The following is a 26800-nucleotide window of genomic DNA, read 5'->3' on the forward strand; positions in this document are numbered from 1 at the left end:
CACTGCTCCTAAGTTTTGGCAATGAACAGTCCTAGAAAAAACATTTTATCACAAGGTAAACCAACTTGAGAAGTATTTCTTAGGAAAAGAAAGTCATGTGATAATGCTGACATTTAGACTACTGGCTCTTCCTGTCCTTATGACATATCCTATTAGGAATGCAAAAAATCACCAGAAAGATACTGGAGAATTGGACAGTTAAATTGCAAAGTATGAAACTAGATCATGACCTTACACTACACACAAAATTAATTCAAAATGGATTAAAATCTTTTTTTTTTAAGATTTATTTATTTATTTATACAAGCACTGGGTACAGTCAGAAGCGCCGGAGGGTGAGAGAATTCACCAGAGCAGGGAGCAGAGCAGGCAGAAGGACCAAAGTACACTGCTGAGGGGAGCAGCGGGCGGCAGGAGAGGTCTGCGTGCCATGCAGGACCCTCCTCTGGTGGCCAGGGAGCAACCAGAAATCGAACTGGCGCTGCGGAGGCTGCGGGCAGCTTCGCAACCCAGCGCTCAACCGCTGCGCCGCCGGGGAGGCCCTGGATTAAAATCTTTTAAAAACATGGGATACCATAAAATATATGGAAGAAACATAAGGAGTTAAAAACTCAATGCTGGCTCAAATGATGCTGACTTGTCTCCAACGGCATGGGAGACATGTGTAAAAATAAATGGGACTACATCAAACAAAAAATCTTCACAACTGAAAGTATCATCACAACAAAAGGGACATATATGAATAGAAGATATTCACAAATCATATACCTGATATAGGATTAATATCCAGAATATATACAGACTACATATAAATCAACAAATACTCAATTTTTTTTTGAATGGGCAGAAAACCCAAATAAAAACTTTTGCAAAGATGACATACAAGTGGCCAACAGGCACATGGAAAGAAAGTTGCCATCACTTATCAGAGAAATGCAAATCAAAACAATGAGGTGACAGACTTTACTCCTGTGAAAGTGACTATTATCAAAAACACACACACACAATAAAAAGTGTGGTGACAATTTGAGAAAAAGGAAGCTCATACACTGTTGGTGGGATTGTAAATTGGTGCAGACATGATGGAAACAGGAAAGAACAGAATCCCCCCCCCAAAATAAACAGAAATATCATATGAACTAGCTGCTCCACTCCTGATTTCAAAGAAGTTGAGTACACTGATTTGTCCAAAGAATATGGAAACACTAATTTGAAGAGATATATGCATCCTTATGTTCATAGCAGCATTATCTCCAATAGACAGGATTTGGAAATAACTGAAATAGTCATCAATGGATGAGGTAACATAGGTATGGCTGGCACACACACACACTAACTGCTATATTAAAAAAAATGGAATCCTGTCATTTTCTACAACATGTATGAAACTTAAGGGGGTTATGTTAAATGAAATACATCAGATAGAGAAAGATAAATACCCCATGAGTTCACTCACATGTGGAAAATAAAGATAATAAACAAATGAACAAGTAAACAAAACAAAAACAGACTGTAAGAATAAAATGGTAGGTACCAGAAGAGGGGGATGGTTACATCAGGCTAAAAGGGGGTATGGTAGATGATAACAAAACTTTCACAGTGTGGAACCAAGCTTAGCCAAGGTTTCGCCATTTTGTATATCCTCCACCTTGATATGTTAGTCCTTGTACAGCTGCATTCCGGAGAGTTTCAATAGTCACAACCCTCACTCCACTTGGTGACGAAAAAGCAGACCACCCCAGCCGCCAATGAGGGCAGTCCTATCCATAAATGGGACAGCATCACTAACCGTCCAATCAGTTTGAAACTGTAACCGCGCGCGCCAAAATGCCTTTGTAGTAGCCAATGAGTAATTGCCAGCTTCTTTCAAAATTCGCGCCGCTCGTGACCCTATAATAGACCCCTGCTTCCTCTGTTCGGGGTGCTTGCTATCTGCTACTGCGTTGGTAGGTGCCGTGAGCCTGGACTTGAGCCCATAATAAACTCCCTTTTGCATTTGCATCAGCTGTCTTTGGATTCTTGGAGGCTATGCTCGCCGAGTCTGCTGATCTTGGGCACAACACACAGCAGTATCAATGTAATGTACAAAGATGTCAAGTTATTGGGATATATATCTGAAACCTATGTCATAAACTATTTTTTTAAAGATTTATTTATTATGCATACAAGAACTAGGCCAGAAGTGTGGGGGATGAGAGGATTCACCAGAGACAGAGTGGGGAACAGAACAGGCAGGCTGACTGAAATATACTGCTGAGGGGAGCAGTGGGCGAAGCAGGAGAGGTCTGCTGCGCCATGTGGGTTGCTCCTTGGCCGGCTGGGGATCAAACTCATGCTGTAGAGGCTGAGGATAGCTTCACAGTGCTGTGCTTAACCCTTGGGCCACCAGGGAGGCCCTATAAACTAATTTTATCTCAATTAAAAATGTAATCAGAAAAAGTAATCATCAGTGGAATTATACTGACAATCTTACACATATTAAATTTGCAAACTGGTCCAACCACTGTGGAGAGCTGTGTGGAGATTTCTGGACCTACTAAACATAGAGCTTCCATATGATCCAGCAATTCCACTCCTAGGTATTTACCCAAAGGACACAGAAACATCAATTCCAAAGAACACCTGCACCCCTATGTTTATAGCAGCACTGTTTACAATAGCTAAGCTTTGGAAACAACCCAAATGCCCAAAAATAGATGACTGGATCAAGAAGATGTGGTACATATATACCATGGAATATTACTCAGCATTCAAAAAAGATAAACACATGCAATTTGCAGCAACATGGATGGCGCTGGAAGGGATCATGCTCAGCGAAATAAGCCAAAAAGAAAAAGAAAAATACCGGATGGTCTCACTCATAGCAGGAATCTAGAAAACTTAAATAAGGGACCAGGAAAATGAATAACTATAAGAAAGTGAAAATCAAAATCAACAAAAAACTATGAACCAGAGACACTTTTAGGGGGGCGGGGGCGGGAGGGCAGGGATTGGGGTCAGAATGGGGGGGCTGCAATTGTATGGGGAATATAACAATAAAATTTATTAAAAAAAAATTTGCTTCATTTTTCTGAGGGGAGATTATATTTTTAATCATGGTATCTTTTTTTGGTTGAAATTTAAATTTCTGGGTTTAGGGGCATATCTTTGCAATTTGTTAAGTTTATGCTGAAGTTCTCAATGTAGTTGCTTTAACATATACACATTAACAAGCCAAATTCTTGATTCCCATGCTGGGATTTTGATGGGAAGTGCACAAAAATTAATATGAATTTTGAAGATCATTAACATCTGTAAAATGGTGATTTGACTGATTGCAGATCTTGATTTTTTTCTGTAATTTTCTGTGTAAAGGTCTACAACTTTTGTTGAATTTATTTATATGGATATTTTTGACTTAAAATGCATGTTTACTAAATGGCATTTTTCTAATTATTTGTTGTTCATAATAACAAATACATGTATAGAAATGTGCAATTTCTGTACATGCAAGTATCCAAAGATACTGCTGAAATCACTATTAATTCTAAAAGTTTTTGTGGAGTTATTTGTGAATTTTCTACATGCAGATCATATAAAAAAAAAACTTCCACGAATGTCAATTTTACATTTTCTTTTGCAAACTATATTTTTTTCCTTGCCTAAAGGGACATTATTAGACCTCTTAGCCAGTAACTTTGGTATTGATGGGCTTTCTTTACATCAATACATTCCTAAATGCTAGCAAAAAGTATTTAATATTTATTGCAGGGCTTTTATTCCCCTATTTCATATAAAGAGTTGTAAAACAATGTTACCTCACAAAAGGAAACCTCTTTTTTAAAAAATGCTGTTTTGTCTTCCGCATTTTCTTTTCTATCATACAGTTTTTATTGAGATATAATTCATGTACCCTAAAATTCACCTTTCAAAATATATACTTCAAAGATTTTTTGATATCGTCATAATATTGGGGTGCCATTATCTAGTTCTAGATTATTTCCATCACCCCAAAATAAATTCCATATCTATTAGCATATATATACCTGCCTCTATGGATTTCCCCACGCTGGATTTTTCCTATAAAAGAAATGATACTTTCCTTTTTGTGTTTGGCTTTTTTTCACTTAAAGTAATGCTATGAATACTGGTGTATAAGATTTTACATAAACACATTTTAAATTTTTATTTCTCCTGGTATATAGTTAGGAGTGGAACTGATGGATCATGAGCTTATTCTATTCTTAATGGCTTGAGGAATTGTCAAGCTATTTTCCAAAGTGGCTGCACCATGTTACAGTTCCACCTGCAAAGTAAGAGGGCTTTAATTTCTCTAAAACCTTGACGACAGTTGTTAACATCCAACTGTTTCCTTATTACCCTTTTGCTATCTGTTGGGCTGCTTATGCTTGTACACAGTTTGCTCAGTTTGCCAATAATAAAGTCCTAACAACTCAGTATTGGGTTTGTAGGGAGTAATTCCCAAAGGATGAGATAATGCTTCCTATTAGGAAAAAAGCAGAACTGCATACCATAAAAAGGTGTATATTCCTCAACTCAGGGCTTCTTAACTGCAATGCAAATCTTAACTGTGTGTGTGGTATCCACCTGGGTCATACAACATTATCTCACAGGACTTGGGGAACAAGAGGAATCTACAGAAACATGCTTATTATTATGCTGCTTGCTATACCATTGAGAAATATAGTTCTGTTTCTGACCTAAGAGTCTCATGCCTTCTGCCAGCATCCATCAAATAAACTAAGCTTGGACATCAAATAAGTAAACCAGATGTATACTACCTAGCTTTGCAGTTTTTAATTGGTATTTTAACTCTCTCACCCATTTATACAAGCTTATACTTTTCTCCTATTTTCCTTCCTTTTTAAATGTAATCTTTCCCCACTTTTGTTTTAGTCTTAGCAATACACATATATATTTTTATGTTATTATTATTTTTTAAAAGATTTATCCATTTATTTATTTATACAAGCAGTCAGAAGCACGGGAGGGTGAGAGAATTCACCAGCCAGAGCAGGGAGCAGAACAGGCAGACGGACAGAAGTACACCGCTGAGGGGAGTAGCGGGTGGCAGGAGAGGACTGCACGCCATGTGGGACCCTCACCCGGGGGCCGAGGATAGAACTGGTGCTACAGAGGATGTGGGCAGCTTCACAGCCCAATGCTCAACTGCTGCGCCACCAGGGGAGGCCCTACACATACCTATTTTAAATATTCGTAACTGCTGCTTCTGTGGATTTTTTGAACCAGTTCTCTTTCAGTTAGATAAAACATCCTCTAGTAGGTTCCTTAAGTATAGCTCATGAATACACAATTCCCTAAGTTCTTTTATGTGAAAAACTTTTTCTATACCCTTGATATCTGAAATATAGTAGCTTAATAAAAAAAACTTTGGTTCATCGTAGTTTTTAATACTACTCCACTGTTGCTTTACTTTGGTTGCCTCAATGGGATTTAAAATGTCCAAACCAGTACAATTATTTTGCATTAGAAGTTAAGAAATGTATCTTTTTTAATTTTATTTTTATATTCCCCATACCATTGCAACCCCCTTATTTTGACCCTGATCCCTCCTTTCCCCGCCCCCCCCAAAAAGAGTGTCTCTGGTTCATAGTTGTTTGTTGATTTTGATTTTTACTTTCTTATATTCTTTTTCCTGGTCCCTTATTTAGGTTTTCTAGATTCCTGTTATGAGACCATCCGGTATTTTTTTCTTTCTGGCTTATTTCGCTGAGCATGATCCCTTCCAGCGCCATCCATGTTGCTGCAAATTGCATGTGTTTATCTTTTTTGAATGCTGAGTAATATTCCATGGTGTATATGGACCACATCTTCTTGACTAGTCATCTATTTTTGGGCATTTGGGTTGTTTCCAAAGCTTATCTATTGTAAATAGTGCTGCTATAAACATAGGGGTGCAGGTGCTCTTTGAAATTGATGTTTCTGTGTCCTTTGGGTAAATACCTAGGAGTGGAATTGCTGGATCATATGGAAGCTCTATCTTTAGTAGGTTGAGGAATCTCCAAGAAATATATTTTCCTGGAAGCAATGATGGAAGAATTATATTTGAAATCTGATAGTTTAGTAGGAAATGTCGTGGAAATGATCACTGTAGGCTAATTTTGCCATTATCCAGTGGATTCTTTTCATTGTGTAAATGCAAATCCTTTTCAATTTCTGGAGAATTTTTTGTGAACGAAACTTGAATTATGAGTTATTTTCCATTGATTTACTTTCCAGATACTCTAAAATTGTGAATATATTCTTTGTCTCTCCTTTTCTTCAATTTTGAGATATAACTGATTATATAACCTTGTGTAAGTTTAAGGTGTAAAATGTATTGACTGGATACTTACATATTGCAAAAGGATTACCCCCATGGTTTTAGCTAACACTGCAATCACCACACAATTACCAGTTCATTTTTGTGGTGGGGCAGTTTAAAATTTGCTTTCTTAGCAACATTCTAGTATATTACACAGCATCTATGACAAGTTTTGCTTCATTCTTTGGTATTATTTTCACTCAACCTGGTTATTTCTTTGCCTTTCATCATTGCACCTTATTAAATTTTCATCTGAATCTGTTGGCCCTGAGGTACCTTATAACGTTTCTATGCTAATTTTTTTCCTTTGTTTTCCATTTTAGTTCAAGTCTTTACATTTTTTTTTTTTGGTCCATTTTCTTGGTTTCTGAATTTCTGATTCCACGTATTTTCCAGCTTTGTTCACTGAGAGGCCCTACAAACAATGAGGCACCAGGAGCAACACAACTGGCAGCCAGTTCTTAGTTTCTAAATACTAATCTTTACTAAAAACAAGCATACTTCCTTAGGTAAAAGGCTAACTCCAGATTTGTGGACGGGAAAGTATAAACTTTCCTTTTAAAGGGAAAATTAATAGTTCTTAACTTAATGATTAATATACTGAATGTACTTTAAAAAATGGTTAAGGGGCCTCCCCAGTGGCGCAGCGGTTGAGCGCTGGGTTGCGAAGCTGCCTGCAGCCTCTGCGGCGCCGGTTCGATCCCCGGCTGCTCCCCAGCCACCGTAGGAGGGTCCCACATGGCGCGCAGACCTCTCCTGCCGCCCGCTGCTCCCCTCAGCAGTGTACTTCGGTCCTTCTGCCTGTTCTGCTCCCCGCTCTGGCTCTGGTGAATTCTCTCACCCTCCCGCGCTTCTGACTGTACCCAGTGCATGTATAAACAAAACAAACAAATAAATAAATAAAACATGCCTCTATAAAAAAAAATGTAAAAAAAAAAAACCTATAAAAAAAAATGGTTAAGAAGGTCAATTTTATTAAGTGATTTTTATCACAATAAGACAAAACAAAAAACAACATATATGACAATACCATAATAAAAGCACTACTTTTCCCCCACAAAGAATGAGAACTCCAAAATACATCAACTAACAAATAAATCAGAAAACCAGTACTGCCTTGGCAGTTTTCTTGCCATGTGCTTCAATACACTTATTTAAATGAGGGAATTCAGAGACCTTAATAAATATACCCTGCATTCCAACATCTAAAGGAAATAAACTTGGACTATCCAAGCCCTGAATAAATTTAAATTCAAGCAACATTCACTGATTACTTATTATGCAAACAGCAGTCTGTACTGTATTAGGAAATACAAACTAAGTAAGATGCCATCTTTGCCTTTTAGGAACTCAAAATTCAGTAGTTTATATGAAATTTAGTGCACCAAGTTCATGAGAATATAGACAGACCCAGCTAAGGGAAGAGAAAACAAAAACTATTTGAAGAAGTCCATCTGATGACAGAACCATGAAATGAGAGCATGATTTAGTTTTAGACCCTGACATTAAAATGCTTTGTTAAGAATTCAAATTCACTTTTCAATAGTTTAAGTAAAATCAGATGACATGATTATCTACATGAGATGCTAGCAGGACAAAGAATCCATTCAGTATAAACTATTGTCTAGTAAGGCCATCTCAGAACAAGGTAAAAGGGAATTCTAGCTCCTTCTAATGCAACAAAAAAGGGTCAGATTTTCTAAAGTTATTCATGGTAGGCTGATGTAAAAGTAAAGAATTATTTCTTAAATAATTGCAAAGTAAAAAGGTAAATTCTGTCTCACGTGGAAAGAATTGTGTCTTTTCCTTTATTTTTCCCTCAGAGAATGAATGTTCAAAAATTATTAACAACGTTGAATAGGAAAAGATGAAATACTAGGAAAATCAGGGTCCCCTTTTAAAATCTTTATTATTTTTTTATTAATGACATATCATTAATTTACATCCTCGCTTGTTTTTTCACAACATAGGATTTCTCATCTCAGATGTAGTCACTATAGCTTTCCCACCATAAAGTCTCTATTTAAATGTTCTGATGAAAGTGAAAGATCATGTTTCAAATTCCCTCAAGGATCAGAAAAAAAATCAGAGTAGATAAAATTAGTAAGTGGTTCTGATGTTACTTAATAAAATACCTGGAAAGTTATAATAATGGAACCTCCTTGAGTGTTTAAAAGCCTACCACATTTAAATTTGAAACCCAAGCATATCAAAAAACAATTCAGCATTCTTACCACAATCATTTCTGAAGGCTCTAATACAAGACAATCACATCCTCTTTTTCCTCCAAACTGCTTACCAAAACTATAAAAACAGAAAAACAATTTCTTTAGCAAAGGTGATAAATATATTACTACAGGAAAAACAAAACAAAACAAAACAAAAATGAACCAAGAAGACTCAGATGTTAGCCAAGAAATTCTTATCCTGTCCCTTATATTAATAAGATTTATTTAGGAAAATCTTTCCTTTCACTTGCCCAGATATATCTGATGTCAATACAGTTCTGTGTGAAAATCTTTTGTATTTCTGCCATTAACTAGTCTCTGAAATTGATTATATAACAGATAACCTCAAATTTGGACATCAATAAATGTTAAAATGCAAACACCTAAGACAGAATGAAGTCATAATTGTGGAATATTTCATAAAAGTGTATTATATTACTTTTGGTAGTGACATTAGATAAGAGATATAAAAAGCTTTTTAAAATTCACATATTTGAATATATAAAAAGAAATTAGTAAAATACAAATGTGATTTGTTAAAAACCAAACAAACAAACAAAATAGTACAGAAACTGAATTAGCACTGAAAAAAATTAGTATTTTTATAATTGTGTTAGGGAGAAAGATTTCCAAGCAAATAAAAGAAGAAAGAATGCATAAAAGATTTGTTTTCATTTAAGATAAAGTGAATACAAAATATACTTGCAAACTATGTGAGAGATGAAAGATTAACATACTTGCTATGCAGAGCTCAATTATGAAAGCAAAGTACTACATAAATGAAAATTATCTACATGGTCAAAACTATGAAACATAAATATATCAAAAGTAAATGAATAAAACTCTAGTATAATGCAAACAAAATATAAAATACCAAAAAATAACTTAAAGAAATGCAGAAATCATAAGAAAAGTATAACATTTTTTGATAGACTGAAAAAAAGTTTGAATAAAGAGTAATATGTAGTTTTACAGAAAAGCTCACTAACATAAAAATCACTCTCAATGAAGTATAAATTTATATATAATTATTAGTTTATTAAGAAAATCCTAATCAAAAACCAAATAAAACCAAAACTTTCTATAAAAAAACAAACTATTACTTTTTCCTTAAGCAGTAAAACTTTTTTTGTTTCCCCAAACTCACAAATCATCTAATATAAAAACAATAAAAGCAAATTAATAAGTTTGCCTTCATTCAAAATAGAGTCACAGGGACTAGATTTACTCTCCACATCTTAAAAACCTGAAAATCAGACAAAATACATGAAACAATTTCAAGACACTGGAAAACAGGCAGAACAGGGCTGTGATACCTAAGAGAAAATTTAAAAACGAGTGGGACCCTTACAATATTCTAGTATACTACCTACAAGCAATTTCTAGTCCGTAATGCAAGAGTCTGGCAACATCACTGAACTGGAGACAGGCAGAGTTTTGTGGTATGGGTGATAGGAGAAAAGAGTCTTAAAATTTACAGGGCAGAGTATAGGAGAGGAGGAAACAGGAGAGAGGGAGACAACAAGAAATGTGCAAGCGAGTACATGAGTGAGCAAGCATAAGTGGTGATCTTCAGAAAAGTTCCTTGAGTCTCTGGGTAAATACCTAGGGTATGTGAGAACAAGCCAACAAAAAGCCAGAGGGAAAAGGCCATACAATGCATGCAGTATAATAAAATATTGTAGGGGGCTGACTCATTTTTAAATGTCCTCTTAGGTATCATAGCCCTGTCCTGCCTGTTTTTCAGTGTCTTGAAATTGTTTCATGTATTTTGTCTGAATTTCTAGTTTTTACAGATGTGGAGAGTAATCTAGTCCCTGTGACTCCACTTTGAATAAAAACAAACTTTTACAAATTTGCTTTTGTTTTATGTATTAGATGATAAACGGCTTATATGAAATGCATATCCTTAGTAATGTGTTAAGGCCTGCACTAAGTCCTAGACTTGCTCAAATATGAAAGGGAAGATGCAAAATTATCAAATGGAATCCAATTAGCTAAACTGCATGTCAGAAGCCCAACAGAATCCTAAAGAAAGACAACAAAATCTGGAACCCAACAATAAAATTCGCAATGTCCAGTGTCCAATGAGACAAGAAAAACAGGCAGGTAAATAAAGAAAGAAGAAAATATGATCCATAGTAAAGGAAAAAATCAATCAATAAAAACAGACCCAAAATATTCCACAGTGAGGGAATCAAGAGACAAAGGCATTAAACAGCTATTTCTAAATGTGTGCTGCATTAAAGCATCAATGTCTATGTATGCTCTGTACGCCCAAGAAAATAGATACACATAAGAACACAAACAGCTATCAAAAAAAAAAAAAAAAAGACCCCATGTAATGTTATATCACATCACTTGAGCAGACACTAATATCTGGCTGTTCCATTTTTTTTTTTGGGGGGGGGGGCTCCCCGGTGGTGCAGTGGTTGAGCACTGGGCTGCGAAGCTGCCCGCAGCCTCTGCTGCGCCGGTTCGATCCCCGGCCACCAGCGAGGGTCCCATATGGTACAACAGACCTCTCCTGCTGCGCCGGCTGCTCCCCTCAGCAGTGTATTTCATCAGTCTGCCTGTCCTGCTCCCCACTCTGGCTCTGGTGAATTCTCTTACCCTCCTGTGCTTCTGACTGTACCCAGTGCTTATATAAATAAATAAATAATCTTAAAAATTAGAAATGGATCAGATATGTGAATGGAATTATAAAATTCCTATAGTAACAGAACTTTTTTTTAAAAAAGATTTATTTATTTATACATACAAGAACTGGGTACAGGCCAGAGGTGTGGAGGGTAAAAGGATTCACCAGAGACAGAGTGGGGAGAACAGGCAGACTGACTAAAAAACACTGCTGAGGGGAACAGCGGGTGAGTCAGAAGAGGTCTGCTGCCCCATGTGGGTAGCTCCCTGTCAGGCTGGGGATTGAACTTGTGCTGCAGTGACTCTGGATAGCTTCATTGGTAGCATCTTAAACCCCTGTGCCACCAGGGAGGCCCAGTAACAGAACTTTTGTATATGCTCAAGATAAGGCAGGGATAAGCAGCTTTCCATAAATCTAGTATGTTCAAAGATTATCATGAACAAGTTTTAGATTTTGTCAAAACCTTTGTTTAAAGGATCATGTGGTCTCCACCCCCCATTATTTAACTGAGTATATTGTTTTAATTGGCTTATAGATGTTAAACCTCCTTGCATTCCTAGGTAAAGCCCAACTGGTCACAGTGTCTAATACTTTTAATTCATTCCTTGTGATAGTGTAATTTGTAAGAAATATTTATTTGATCTTCACACAGTTCCTGGCTTATAGCTCCTTAAAGCCTTGAATTTCTAAGTACTGGAAAGTGTTAAAGGTGTCTTCTGTTAAGTGAATGAGGTAACTTTTGAAAGCACCTAAGGACAGGGGGTTAGTTGCTGGAGAACCAAGCATGTAGTTAGAGGGCTGGAACCTCTCTAGCCAATACCCTGCACTTCAGAGAGGCTAGAAGAGCTGGAAATTCAGTTCAATTACTAATAGCCAGTGATTTGGACAAACATGCCTATATAATGAAGTCACCACAAAAATCCCCAAAAGGAGGGACTTCTACAGCTTCTGGGATGGAAGATTCAGGACAATAGCATGCCTAAAGAAAATAGGCAAGTTCCGTGCTCTTTCCCCATTCCTTGCTATAGGTATCTCTTCCATCTGGCTATTCCTGAGTTATAGCCTTAGTAATAAATCGGTGCTCTTGTGAGGATCTCGAGTTCTGTGAGCTACTCTAGAAATCAAGGGAACATGGGGATGGGTCCTCTGATAGCCAATGAGATGCTCAGACTTGAAATTGGCATCTTAAGTCTGAGGAGGGGGACACTGGAATCCATAGTCTGTAGTCTGTTGGTTAGAAGTCCAGCCTGGGCTTGCAAATAGCACCTGATGTGGAGATACTCTCTCTGGGTAGGCAGTATCAGAATTGAGTTGAATTCTTGGACACCCTGTTTGTAGTGGAGTATCTGTTGGTATGAGAAAGTCTCCACACATACCCATGTTAGAACTGGGTCCCAGCAAGCCCAATTTATACTGCAGTGAAATCATGTTGCTAGCAATTTCTGCATATACATTCGTAATAGACAATTTGTAATTTTCTTGTGATGTTTTTGTGTGACAATGGTAGCAAGTAATGCTGGACTCAGACTAGGTCTTCCCCTATTTTCCTAAACAATTTCACAGGATATTTAATAATGCTTTCACAAGTATTTAAAAACTGTAGTAAGGTCATCTGTTATTAAATTACTTTGTTTAAGTGTAGCCAAAGTTTCTACTTCTTAGTCTACGGTTAACGTATGTTTTTGTAAGGTATTTCCAATCTATTGGTATAAAGTGGTTCAGAAAATTCTGTAACAATACTTTTCATTTCTCTAGTATAATGTTTCCTCTCATGATTAATTTTATTAATTAGTAATCTCTTTTATAAATGGGTCAATCTAAACTTTATCACTTTTGTTAACCTTTGCAAGGAACTTTTCCCTCCTTTTTCTCTACTGTTTTTGTTTTTTTCTTTCTCTGATTTCCACTAAAACTTACTTCTGCTTGCTTTCAGTTGTTATTCTTACTCTCACGATAAAAAACATAAGATGACTGAATTATGACCATTCTTCTTTCTCATCATGGTGCTTTAAATTTAATGCTGTAAATTTCCTTGTTAAAATGCTTTAGTTGCAATGCCATAAATGTGTTTATTTTCATTTATTTCAAAACATTTTCTAATTTCTGTTGTCAACTCTTCCTTAATCTCTGCGCCATTTACAAATGTGTTGTTTAAATCCCAACATTTCCATTTGCCAAGGGTAGATCTTTATGCAGGTAACAGTTGGGGTGGGTATGAACAAAATAAATCTAGGAATCAGATGGAATATTTGACTGATGAGAAAGCTTAGTCAATGGAGCCTCTCAACAAGGCCAAGAGATTCTATCAGCCATGAAATCCAGCAGTGACATACAAAATGAGGGTGTCTGTCCCAGAAGTAAGCCAAGTTCTAGCACAGGTTACTACCCCAATCCTTCACACTCTTGCCCCAGGCCCTTTGCACTTCATGTTCCCTCCAGCTGGAACATTCTTCCTCTCAAATCCACATAGCTCACCCCTTATCCTTTTTCAAGTCACAGTGAGTTAAGTGAGTTAAGGGGTTAAGTCTCAGCGCTATCACTTCTATAGCCGAGTGTGATTCCCAGCCAGGAAATAACCCACATATGGCACAGCAGATGTCTTCTGTTGCTCTCCTCAGCAGCGTATTTCAGTTAATCTGCCTGTTCAGCTCCCCACTCTGTCTCCGGCACCTCTGGAGAACCCCAGTTCTTCTATGCACGAGCGTGCGTGCGCGCGCGCACACACACACACACACAGAACATATCCACCTCCTCCTGGCATTTACTGTCCCCTTTTCTGCCTATTATACTCATCATCACGCATTTCATGTTTCACTTATTTTCTAAAAATTTTCTGCCTCCCTCTAAAGACAATTCTGTTTATATTTTTTTTTGTTTTGACTTAGTCAATGCTCTACCACCAGTTCCTATAACATGAATCTATCCAAGTATATTTATTGAATAAACCAATTAATTCAAGGATATCAAGTTGCTTTTTCCTAAATCCAGATGTTATATTGGGAAGAAAGGGAACAGAGAGAATGGTGAAAAGTATGTATATTTATTAAAAGAGGCTGAATTTGAAAACCAGACTAAACAAGAAAAGATGAATGTTTAAATGCTGAATTTAGGCACTACCTCTATGTGCCCTTCTCCCTGCTGTTCTACCAACAGAAGTACCCAGGGAAATTCAGATGAGTTATAGAAAATACTTAACGAGGCACTTTTTTCCTCCCATAAAATAATTCCCACATTTCTTTCTTATTCTGATTTAACATTTAATTACAATATAGTCAGAGGACTAACTCTGATAGATTTCTAGCCTTTCTAATTACTGAACTTTTTTATGGTCTAGAATATGCTTTATCACATAGAGTAAGATATAGATCTGAAAAAAATTACCAGATTAGTGGTTCTACTGATTATTCAGTTTTGAAATCTCCAGCTATAACTGTTGAATTTCTATTTATCCTTTCATTGTCAGTTTTTACTTCCTATATTTTGGGATTCTAACACTAAATGTATATACAATAAAAATTGCTATTTGTTCCAAAGGTAATAATCCTTTTAATACCATGTAATGTTGCTCTTAATCTCAAGTAATGTAGTGCTTTACAGTCTACTCTGATTGACAATGATGTGACCACTCCAGTTCTTTTATGAATACAAAATTCTTCCTTTCCTTTTACTTTCAAAATATTTGTGCTTTGGAATATAACTGGATTTCTGTATTGTGACAGAATTGATAATCTTTTCATTGGAATGCCAAAAGCATGCATGTCTAGTAGAATTATTGATGTGGTTAGATTATGTCTGCCATTTTCCTGTTTATTTAATATTCACCTTTTTGTCCCTCTGTTCCCTATTTACTGCCATCATTTTCTTAAAGATATTCAGTATATCAAATTAATTCCATAATAATTTTTAAATGCCTTTTTGGAGTTTATTCTTAATGATTAATTAAGCTCTACAATGTGCACTGTGAATAAGGTAATACTGTTCACTCTCACCAATTTCAACCAATAAGGGACTGGAGAGTCTATCCAGTGTAGTAAAGAAAGAAAAGAAAAAAAGGCAAACAGAATGGGAAGAAGAGAAACAGTCTTTGCCAGAGAACTGATTCTGTACAAAGAAAACTTTAAGGGTCTATAAATAATTACTAGGACTGGGAGTAAAGTAACAAGAGCAATCTGATGACCCCAAATTAGAGAGATGCCAGAGGTATACAGAAAAATACAACTTAGCATAGAAATCTCTGTGGGAACTAGTGCCAGGGTAGGCAAAATCAAATTCTAATTGATGAATTGCTCAAAGCTCAGGGTAGACAGCTCTTACAGTTAAAAATTCCAGGGAGACACAGTCACTAAAAGCCTCCCCCGCCACACACCTGTCAATTTTACCTCATAGGTATCTACTTGATTTTTACAATAAATAACATAAAAGGTCTCTGGTGCTTTCAGATGGGGGAGGGAAAAAAAGGAGCCATTTTGAAATGGTTTCAAACCATTTGAAAATAGTCTTAAAAGAAACTATCCCATCAGAGCATAGAAGACCTATGAAAAGTTAAATATTCAACTCAAGCTGCCTCTGGCCCACTCTACCAACATTATACTACACAAAGGGAGGGAAAAAACAGAAACAAAGTCCAGGAGCAAAAAGCTCATTAGAACACTGACTCCTACTCATAGGACTATAAAATGCTTCCCATCACCCACACTATGCCAGCATATTACTAAAGATCTGTTTACAACAATTCCCTTTACTCAGTACATCACCTCTAGCTAACCAAGAAATAATCACAAGGCAAAAACTCCCAGAAGTTGGAGAAAGCAAACATCAGAACCAGACTCAGATATAGCAGGAATATACATTTAAATTACACATAACTATCAAGTAGGATTTAACTCAGGCATGCAAGGTTAGTTCAACATTTGAAAAACAATATATTAATACATCACATCAATAGGCTAAAGAAAAATCACAATCTAATCAATCTTATCAATGATACAGAAAGAGTATTTGACAAAATCCAACATCCATTCATGATTAATAACTCTTAGTAGAGCCTCTCGGGTGGCGCAGCAGGTTGAGTGCAGCTGTCCGCAGCTTCTGCAGCACTAGTTCGATTCCTGGCCAGCCAGGGAGATTCCCACATAGCGCGGCAGACCTCTCCTGTCGCACCCGCTGCTCCCCTCAGCACTGCTTTTGGTCTGTCTGCCTGTTCTGCCTCTGGTGAATTCTCTCACCCTCCCATGCCTCTGGCCTGTACCCCAGTTCTTGTATAAATAAATCAATCTAAAAAAAAAAAAAAAACAAACAAAAAACAAAAAACTCAGTAAACTAGGAATGGGGACTTTCCACAACCTGACAAAGACTATTTACAAAAAGTCATAGTTAATGGTGAGAAATTCAATGCTTTACCATTAAGAGCGGGATCTAAGGATATTTCCTCTCACTACTGCTTTTCAAGATAATACTGAAAGTCCTAAGTAATACAGTAAGGCAAGAAAAGAAAATAACAGATATATACACTAGGAAGAGAGACAAAAATTTCCTGTTTGCAGATAACTGACAGTATATGTTGAAAATCTGAAAAGTTAACAAAACCCTGGATCTATCAATTGATCACAGCAATTTTGCAGGTTACAAGGTTAATATACAAGTCAACAGCTTTCCTATATACCAGCAATGAACAAGTAGAATTTGAAATTAAAAATACAATGCTACTTATAAAATATGTACAAGATCTGTGTGGGTAAAACTACGGAATGCTGATGAAAAACATCAAAGAACTACTAAATAAATGAAGATGTCCACGCTCAAGATATTGTCAAGATGTTGTCAAGACGTCAGTTTTTCCCAATTGGATCTATAAATTCAATACAATCCCATTAAAAATTTTAGAAGGTTATTTTACAGCTTTTAAATTGATTCTGAAGTTTATATGGAGAGATAAAAGACCCAGATTAGTAAAAAAAAAAGATTAAAGACTTAAAAAGTCAGAAGACTTACATTATGCAATTTCATTTCATAACTTACTGTAAAGCTATGTAATCAAGATTGTAAAGATATGTAACCAAGTCTGATACTGGTGAAAGAACAGAAAAATAGATCACTGGGAGAGAGCAGCAAGTCCAGAAACAGACCCCTATAAATATCGTCAACTGATTTGACAAAAGAATAAAGTAATAGAATGGAGCAGAGTTAGTTTTTTCAACACATGCAGGAAAAAAAAATATAGACTGATTATACACTCCTGACAAAAACTAACAAATGGATCACAGAATCAAATATAAAACTATAAAACTCCTAGAATAACAGCAGAAAATCTAAATGACTCTGGGTGTGGCAATGATTTTTTTAGCTACAACACTAAAGGCACATTCTAGGAAAGTAATAATTGCAAGCTGGACTTCATTAAAATAAACTTCTGCACTATGAACACAAAGTCAAGAAAGTGAGACTGTTAAGAAAAATAATTAGAAATAGCAGAGATGCTTCAAATCATTAGCAGGAAACACAAATTAAAATGAGATACAAATACTATCAGAATGGCCAAAATCCAGGCCAATGACATTATCAAATGTTGTCAAGGATGTGGAATAACAAGAACTCTCATTTATTGTTGGCAGGAACACAAAATGCTACATTTACTTTAGAAGACAATGCTAGAACACAATTCTGGCAATTCTTTATAAAATCAAAAATTAATTTATCATATGATCCAGTAATCATGTTCTCTGGTATTTTACCCAAGGAAGGTGAAAACTCAGATCCACACAAGAACTTCCAAAGAAATGTGTACAGTAGCTTTATTCATAAATAAAAAAACTTGGAAGCAAATTAGATATCCTTCAATATGTGAATGGATAAACTGTGGTACATTCAGATAATTACTCAACACTCAAAGAAATGAGTGATTAAGCCATGAAAAGACATGGAAGAAACTTAAATACATATTTCTAAGTCAAAGAATCCAATGTGAAAGGCTATAATCCATATGATCCCAACTACACAACATTCTAGAATATACAAAACCATGGAGACAATAAAAAGATTGTGATTTCCAGGCGCTGGAGGATAGAAATGAGTAGGGGGAATTTAGAGACATTTAGAGCAGTAAAACCATTTTGTATCATACAATAATGTGGATACATGTCATTATCTATTCATCCAAACTCAGCACATACAACACCAAGAGTGAACCTTAACTTAAACTATATACTTTGGGTGGTAATAATGTGACAATGCAGGTTCACTGACTATAACAATTGTACCACTCAGCTGGGGAAAGCTGATGATGGTAGAGGTTATGCACAAGTAGGAGTATGGCGTAGATGAATAATCTCTATACCGTACACTCCATTTTGCTATAAACCTATAACTGTTCTAAAAAATAAAGTGTATTTTGAAATAAACAAAACATCATTTCCTATCAAAATCCCAATAGGCAAGCAGATCCTTAAATTTATATGGAAATACAAAAGATCTAAAAGTCAAAAACAATGTAAAAAATGACAAAGTTGTGGGACATAGGGCTGATGTGAATACTTATAGATAATTCAATGTCTTCAATAGTGCTAGATCAATTTGATATTCCTATGCAAAACGAAACAAAAACAGAAATTGAGTCATAACTGTCATATGCCAAATTGAAATAGCTAAATATGAAAAAGCTCTAGAAAAAAAATTCTAAGACTAAATAGCTGATTCAGTTGGATTTCTTAAATATGACAACAAAATCTCTATCCTTTAAAGAACTTAGCAAATATGACTTTACTAAAATTTAAAATGTTTGTGCTAAAAATACTAAGAAAAAGACAAGCTAAAACTATATGCAAATCACATATTTGATAAAAAATACTTGTATCAAAAACAAAAAAGTTCTTACAACTTCGTAAGATAAATAATACAGTTAAAAATGGAGAAAAGCTCTGAACAGACATTTCAACAAAAGATATCGGAACACATTGTAATGTATATGAAAAGAACCTCAATAGCACTAAATCATTTCAGAAATGCAAATTATTATCACAGTGAGATATTTTAAATTCACAGTAGAATTGGCAATAATCAAAATGACTGTCATTACCAATGGAAAAAGTAGATCCATTATATGTTGCTGGTCACAGTATAAAATAGTCATCTTTTTAAACAATTTGAATCTTTCCCTCAAAAGTTAAATATATACTTATATAATAGCTCTACTCCTGCATATCTACAAAAGAAATGAAAACACACAGTCCACAGAAAAACATATATGAATTTTTATACCAGCATTAGTCATAAAAGTTCCCAAAAAGTTCAAAATCTTCAGATGAATGGAAATGCAATGGTCAATAACTGCATATAAAAATACCAATTATCGTGCCTCCCCAGTGGTGCAGTGGATTGAGTGCAGCGCTGTGAAGCTGTCCCGCAGCCTTCGGGCGCCAGTTTGCTTCCCGGCCAGCCAGGGTGATTCCCACATGGCACAGTAGACCTATCCTGTCTCACCCGCTGCTCCCCTCAGCAGTGTATTTCACTCGGTCTGCCTGTTCTGCTCCCAGTTCTGTCTCTGGTGAATCCTCTCAACCTCCCGTGCCGCTGGCCTGTACCCCAGCTCTTGTATAAAAATAAATAAATCTTTAAAAAAATAAAATACCAATTATCATGGAAATGCAAGTTAATGCCATAATGAGGCCCCATTATATATACACCAGTTGAGCTGAAATCAAAATTATAGCAAGCATTACAGAAGATATTAAGTCACTATAATTTTCAAACTGGTGGTGGGAACGTAAGTGGCACAATCACTCAAAATATTCTGGCAGTTTTTGTTTGTTTGATTGATTTATACAAGCACTAGGTATTTATTTATTTATTTATGCAAGCACTGGGCACAGTCAGAAGCGCAGGAGGGTGAGAGAAATCACCAGAGCCTGACTGGGGAACAGAACAGGCAGAATGACGAAATACACTGCTGAGGGGACCAGCTCATGTGGGACCCTCGCTGGTGGCCGAGGATCAAACCGGCGCCATGGAGGCTGCGGGCAGCTTCGCAGCCCAGTGCTCAACTGCTGCGCCACAGGGGAGACCCCAGTTTTTGTTTTGTTTTGAGTAAAGCATACCTACCATACAACTGTGCAATTGTAGCTATCTGCCTGAGAAAACAAAATCATGTCCATACAAATACATAAATGTTCATAGGTCCTTTATTTTAATAGCCCAAAATGTAAATAATCTCAGTCTTCTAATAGATCAATGGATAAACATTCTGTGGTATACCTACGTAAAAGAATACTACCAAGCAATTTTACGAAATGAACTACTGATCTACAGCAACATGAAGGAATGTCTACAATACACCAAGTGGAGAGTCTTAGAAAAATTAACAAAATATTATTCCTTTTATTTAAAATAGGAAATGTAAACTAACCTATATGCCAGAAAGTAGAAGAGTGATTACCTGATAAGGGTGCAGGGTATAGGAAAGTATTAATTACCAACCAGCAACTAGAACTAGATAAATGGCACCTATGAAAAATCTATTTTCTTTTTTTTTTAAAAGATTTATTTATTTGTACAAGAACTGAGGTACAGGTAAGAGTTGCAGGAGGGTGAGCAGATTCACCAGAGAAAGCAGGGGGCAGAACAGGCAGATGGACTGAAGACACTGCTGAGGGGAGCAGAGGGCGAGGCAGGAGAGGTCTGCAGAGCCATGTGGGTTTCTCCCTGGCCGGCTGGGAATTGAACCCACTCTAACAGAGGCTGCAGACAGCTTCACAGCGCTGTGCTCAACCCGCTGCGCCACCAGGGAGGCCCAATCTATCTATTTTCTAAAGATTTATTTATGCATACAAGAACTGGGGTATAGGCCAGAAGTATGTGAGAGGATTCACCAGAGAAAGAGTGGGGAGCAGAACAGGTGGATCTACTGAAATATACTGCTGAGGGAGCAGGGGGCAAAACAGGAGAGCTGAGCCATGTGGGTCATCTCCCTGGTTGGGAGCGAACTCAAGTCACAGTGGCTGGCAGTAGCTTGATAGCGCTAAGACTTTAACCCCTGCACCACCACAGAAGCCCACCTACGAAAAATTTAAAACTACACCTCATCCTCAAACTTCCTCTCCATCCCCATTTAAACTGAGAACAAGTGAAGGGAGTCTGCTCTCGCAACATCCCTTCAATACTGCACTGCAGTTTCTTCCCAACACAGTAAGGCAGAAAAATAACACAGGCAGGCAAAGAGAAGGCATTCTGATTGGGGTTGGGGGGGGGGGCAAAATTGTTTATTCACAAATGACAAGATCACGTATACAGGAAAATAATAAAGAACCTATACAACAGCTACCAGAACTAAAATGTGAATTCAGTAAGGCTGACAAAGATGAAAAACCCATTCTACCTCATTTTGTTATTTAAGCTACAACCATCAGGATAATGTGGTACTGGCAATAGAAAAAAAGATCAAAACAAAGTAAAAAAATTGGTAAACAATAAATGGTCAATTTTGATAAAGATGCAGAAGTAATTCAGAAAAAGAATAGTTGTGTTTGATGGAGGAAAGAACAGAAAACTTAGAGGAGGCATCAGAAGACTAAAACCTGACTCACACAAGATGGTGGGGGTAGAGGGGATTAACATGACCATTAACCCAGCTATAGAAATCCCGACCCTTAGGGGCCAGTACCTTATCACAAGGCTTAAGGCCCAAGCAGGTATCAGAAGCTGCAGGGAGTGTCCAGAGCACAGACCTGAGGGTAAAGATAGAGATTGGGCCCATACTGGAATCTCCAGTCCCTTTAGGATTCTCACTATTATCCAAAATCAGCAACAGGCCACTCCACAAAGGAGTGGGCCACTCCAAAAGAGAAAAAGACTAGATCAGTACAATCTCTGCACTAGCACAGGATAGCAGTCTATCTGCCCACCTGTGACTATGCAGGTGCTTCTTTTCACCAACTCTGTCCCTCTGCAGGGCAGCAGCCTTCCTGCCGGCCTGTGACCTGTACCATGCCAGGGATTCTCCTCACTGACCCCCTCAGCAGAGGCTGCTCTCCTCAAGGCCGCCCGCCTGCTACCACGCAGGCCTCTCTTAGCAAACCTGTCCCTCTTGGGGCAGCTCTTCCTGCCCGCTTGTGTCTATGCAAGTGTTTTTCATTCTTCTCCCCTTTTCCTAATAAACATGTTCTTTAAATATAACTAACGTCTCTGTCTTGCAGAGAAAGCTGCGTGGCGCAGAAAGCAAAGCTCTTGTGAAACCTTTCCCAGAGTGAATCCAAGTACCCTACACTCAAAAGTCCAAAAACCACATCATGTTGACAAATTTAGGGCTGAACAACTGGATTAAGCATAAGTAAAAAGATAACATCAGATCCACATATCAGGGCCTCCTTGGTGGCGCAAGAGGTTAAGACACAGCACTATGAAGCTATCAGCAGCCACTGCAGCATGAGTATAATTCCTGGCCAGGGAGGTGACCCACATGGTGCAGCAGACCTCTCCTGTCTCACCAGCTGCTCCCCTCAGCATTGTATTTCAGTAGATCCGCCTGTTCTGTTCCTCACTCTGTCTCTGGTGAATCCTCACACCCCACATCTCTGCCCTGTTCCCCAGTTCTTGTATGGGTAAATAAGTCTTAATAATAAAAAAAATAGGGCCTCCCCAGTGGTGCAGCGGTTGAGCACTGGGCTGCAAAGCTGCCCGCAGCCTCTGCAGCACCGGTTCGATCCCCGGCAGCCAGCCAGGGTCCCACATGGCGCGAAGACCTCTCCTGCTGCGCCCACTGCTCCCCTCAGCAGTGTACTTCGTCAGTCTGCCTGTTTTGCTCCCTGCTCTGGCTCTGGTGAATTCTCTCACCCTCCTGTGCTTCTGACTGAACCCAGTACTTGTATAAATAAATCTTAAAAAAAAAACAAAAACAAAACAGAACCAGGGTCTCCTTGGTACAAGGGATTAAGATGCAACCTATGAAGCTGTCTACAATCACTGCACCATGAATCTGATCCCCGGCCAGGAAGATACCCATATGGTGCAGACCTCTCCTGACTCACCTCCTGCTCCCCTCAGCAGTGTATTTCAGTCAGTCTGCCTGTTCTGTTCCCCACTGTGTCTCTAGTGAATCTTCTCACCCTCCCTCCACACTACTGGCCTGTATCCCAGTTTTTGTATGCATAGATAATCTTAAAAAAAAAAAAAACAGATCCACATATCATATCATCAAAGAAAAAAACTAGCCCAAAATAGATCACTAACTTAAAGCAAGGTAAAATCTAAAACTGCAAAACTTTCAGAAGAAATTATAGGAAAAAAATTCCTTGTGATGTTGGGTTAATCAAAGATTTCTTGCATACACTACCAAAAGCACAGTCCCTTAAAAAAATCCTGAACTTCATCAAAATTAAGAACCTCTGCTATGAGGAAGACAGTTAAACAGATGGAAAGTACAAACCACAGACTGGGAAAAAATATCTGGAAATCACACATCCATTAAAGGACTTGTACATAGCCTACATTAAGATTTTCTGAAATTTAAATATTAGAAATTGAACAATCCTACCCCTTCCCCCAAATAGGCAAGACACTTTATTTTTTTTAAAGTTTATTTATTTATTTATTTATACAAGCACTGGGTACAGTCAGAAGCATGGGAGGGTGAGAGAATTCACCAGAGCCAGAGGGGAGAGCAGAGCAGGCAGACTGATGAAATACACTGCTGAGGGGAGCAGCGGGCAGCAGGAGAGGTCTGCGCGCCATGTGGGACCCTCACCCGGTGGCCGGGGATCGAACCAGCACTGCAGAGGCTGTGTGCAGCTTCGCAACCCAGCGCTCAACCGCTGCGCCACTGGGGAGGCCCGGCAAAAGACACTTTATAATAAGATATACAATTGACAAATAAGGACATGAAAAGATGCTCATCATTATTTGTCTTTAGGGAAATGCAAGTCTACACAACAATCAGGTAATGCCACAAACCAATCAGGGTTTGTAACCTAACCAAGTGCTGTTGAGGATTTTATAGGGAATAACTGAACTCTTCTCACATACTGCTGGCGGCAATGTAAAATGTTGTAATTTTGGAAAATAAAATGGCGCTTTCTTAAAAGGTTAAACGATAACTGACTACATAAATTAGCCACCACCAGGTAGATATGCAAAACAAAGGGGAAGTTCCAGGTTCCTGCCCCACCCAATAGAAGGGTGGAGTGGAGCAAGGAGAAGAAACTGGAGAGGAGACTGGAGAAAGAAGGAACCAGAATGGAGAGCGAGGAGACACATGGAGCAGAGACATGTGAAGAAACTACACTTGCTTTTGGTTCTGGACTGGGTGAAACATGTGGGTGAGAGACCCATGGGGAGGGTAACAAAGGCAGCTTTTATCTTGATTTTGTTCTTTTCCTCCCAGACTTGTCTGTTTCTAACCCGTTTCTACAGGTCCCTGATAGAAGGTGCTTTAGACTTGTGGCAGGCTTTTGGGCTTTGCTCTGGGCCAATCCCATTTGGATAGACTGTTACCCATGAGGGGATAGGTAACTCTGGGTGCCTGATTTAGAAACCAAAATTTTTGTCTTTTCTGTATTGTTTAGTAATTGTATTGAAGTTCCTTTCCATTAAAGAAAGGTCTTATATGTTTTGTCTTCATGCAGCGGATGGCAGAACCTATTTAAAGCAGGTAGGTTTGGGGGCTTTGGGGTGCCCCCTCCCTGCCCTGTAACGATCACATTATTCAAGAGAAATCAAAGCATACCTCCATATAAAAACATGCATAAATGTTCACAGCAACTCTAGTTAAAAACAGGAAACAGGGCCTCCCTGGTGCCACAAGGGTTAAAGTTTTAGCGCTATCAAACTATCTACTGCCACCAGTCACTGCAGCAAGAGTTCTTGTCCCTGGCTGGGGAGATAACCTGCATGACACAGCAGACCTCTCCTCTTGCCAGCTGCTCTCCTCAGCAGTGTATTTCAATAGATCTGCCTGTTCTGCTCCCCACTCTGTCTCTGGTGAATCCTCTCCCCCTGCCCACCTCTGGCCTTTACCCCAGTTCTTGTTTGCATACATAAATGAAAATAAATCTTAAAAAACAAAAACAAGAAACAGACCAAATGCCCACCAGTAATTGAATGCTAAACAAATTGGTATATCATTACCCAAGAACACTGCAACAAAAAGAAGTGAAATATTGATACACATTACAACACGATAGACCTCAAAATAATTTTACTGAGTTATGAGGAGACAGACAAGGAAGGATTATTTATTGGTGTTGCAACTTATGAAATATTCTAGAAAATATAAACTGGTCATTACCAAAAAACAAAATAAGAAACAATGATTCTTGGGTATCAAGGGAGGGCAAAGGAGGGAGCAAGGATGAATGTGAGTGAAGATTTACAAAAGGGCACGAGGAAATTCTTTTTGGTAGGGATGATATGGTAACTATTTTTGCTACAATGGTGGTTTTCACAAATACACATATGCCAAAACTTAAATTGTATACTTTATGTGCAGTTTAGTATGTCAACTACATACCTTAATAGTTGTTTAAAATGGACAGAATTAAGATGCAAGCCAAATAAGATAAAATACACTACAACTTGCATCACAAAATAAAGATTGCTAAAAAAGAATGAAAACAAACACAAAAGGCAAATCAAACAAAAAAGTCTTAAAGGGCCTCCCCGTTGGCTCACTGGGTTGAGCACAGCACTGCGAAGTTGTCCACAGCCTCTGCAGCGCGGGTTCGATTTCCAGCTGGCCAGGGAGCTTCCCATATGGCGCGGCAGACTTCTCCTGTCACGCCCGCTGGTCCCCTTAGCAGTGCTTTTGATCTATCAGCCTGTTCTGCTCCCCACTCTGTCTCTGGTGAATTCTCTCACCCTCCCGCACCTCTGGCCTGTACCCCAGCTATTGTATTAAAAAAAAAAAAAGTTTTAAAGATACATCACAAAGGAACAAAGGGAAACTACGTTCAATAAGAAAAGGGAAAGTGCTTAATATCATGCCCCAGGAAAAAGGAAAATAAGGCACTATGTCACAGTAACATGTGGGTGGCTACATTAAAAAAAAAAAAAAGATATAGCAACAAACAGAACTCTTGTACATTACTGGTGGCAGTCTGAAATGATACAACCATGCTGAAACACAGTTGAGTGGTTTTTCATTTTTAAATAGTCTATTAAACTTCAAGACATTATTATAAAACAATCATAATTATAATAGTGTGGTATTCAAACAAGCAGACAAATGCTAATGGAACAGATAAAAAGTCCAGAGGCAGATACACAAATACGTGCAAATGGAAAAGGCAGCATTGAATTAGATTGGTAAAGGAAAAACAGGAACCCACGTGGTAAACCACACAACACCAGTATATTGTACAATTTTCTGGGGACCACCGCTCCCCAATCCGATTCCCCAGGTCTAGGAGGCAAGAGAGTAAAGCTATCCTGCAGGCTCCATCCTATGTGCAGAAATCTGCTGCCTGAAGGTAAAGTCAGTCTTTTCAGATTAAAAAAAGAAAAAAAAAAAGATTTAATAATTCTATCCAGCCTTTGCATCACAGCAGAGCATTCATTAACGAGAAAAAAATTAAATACTGCATTGCATTCCTCTAGCGTCAGTATAACTTTAGGTCCTGGAAACCC

General features: G+C 37.8%; 1 protein-coding gene across 5 annotated transcripts in view; it reads right to left on the minus strand.

Moving 5' to 3' along the window:
* The window catches only part of RAPGEF6 (Rap guanine nucleotide exchange factor 6), a gene marked incomplete at both ends in the record, with an annotated part of 190947 nt that overhangs the window by 130800 nt on the left and 33347 nt on the right, over nucleotides 1–26800 (minus strand). For all 5 annotated transcript variants that reach the window (XM_084252765.1, XM_084252767.1, XM_084252764.1 and 2 more), the window contains one exon: nucleotides 8560–8629. In XM_084252765.1, the coding sequence (XP_084108891.1) occupies nucleotides 8560–8629 (70 nt within the window). The remainder of the gene's footprint in view (nucleotides 1–8559; nucleotides 8630–26800) is intronic.

The sequence above is a fragment of the Talpa europaea genome (assembly GCF_964194135.1).
Source record: "Talpa europaea genome assembly, chromosome: 13".
Taxonomy (NCBI): Eukaryota; Metazoa; Chordata; class Mammalia; order Eulipotyphla; family Talpidae; genus Talpa; species Talpa europaea.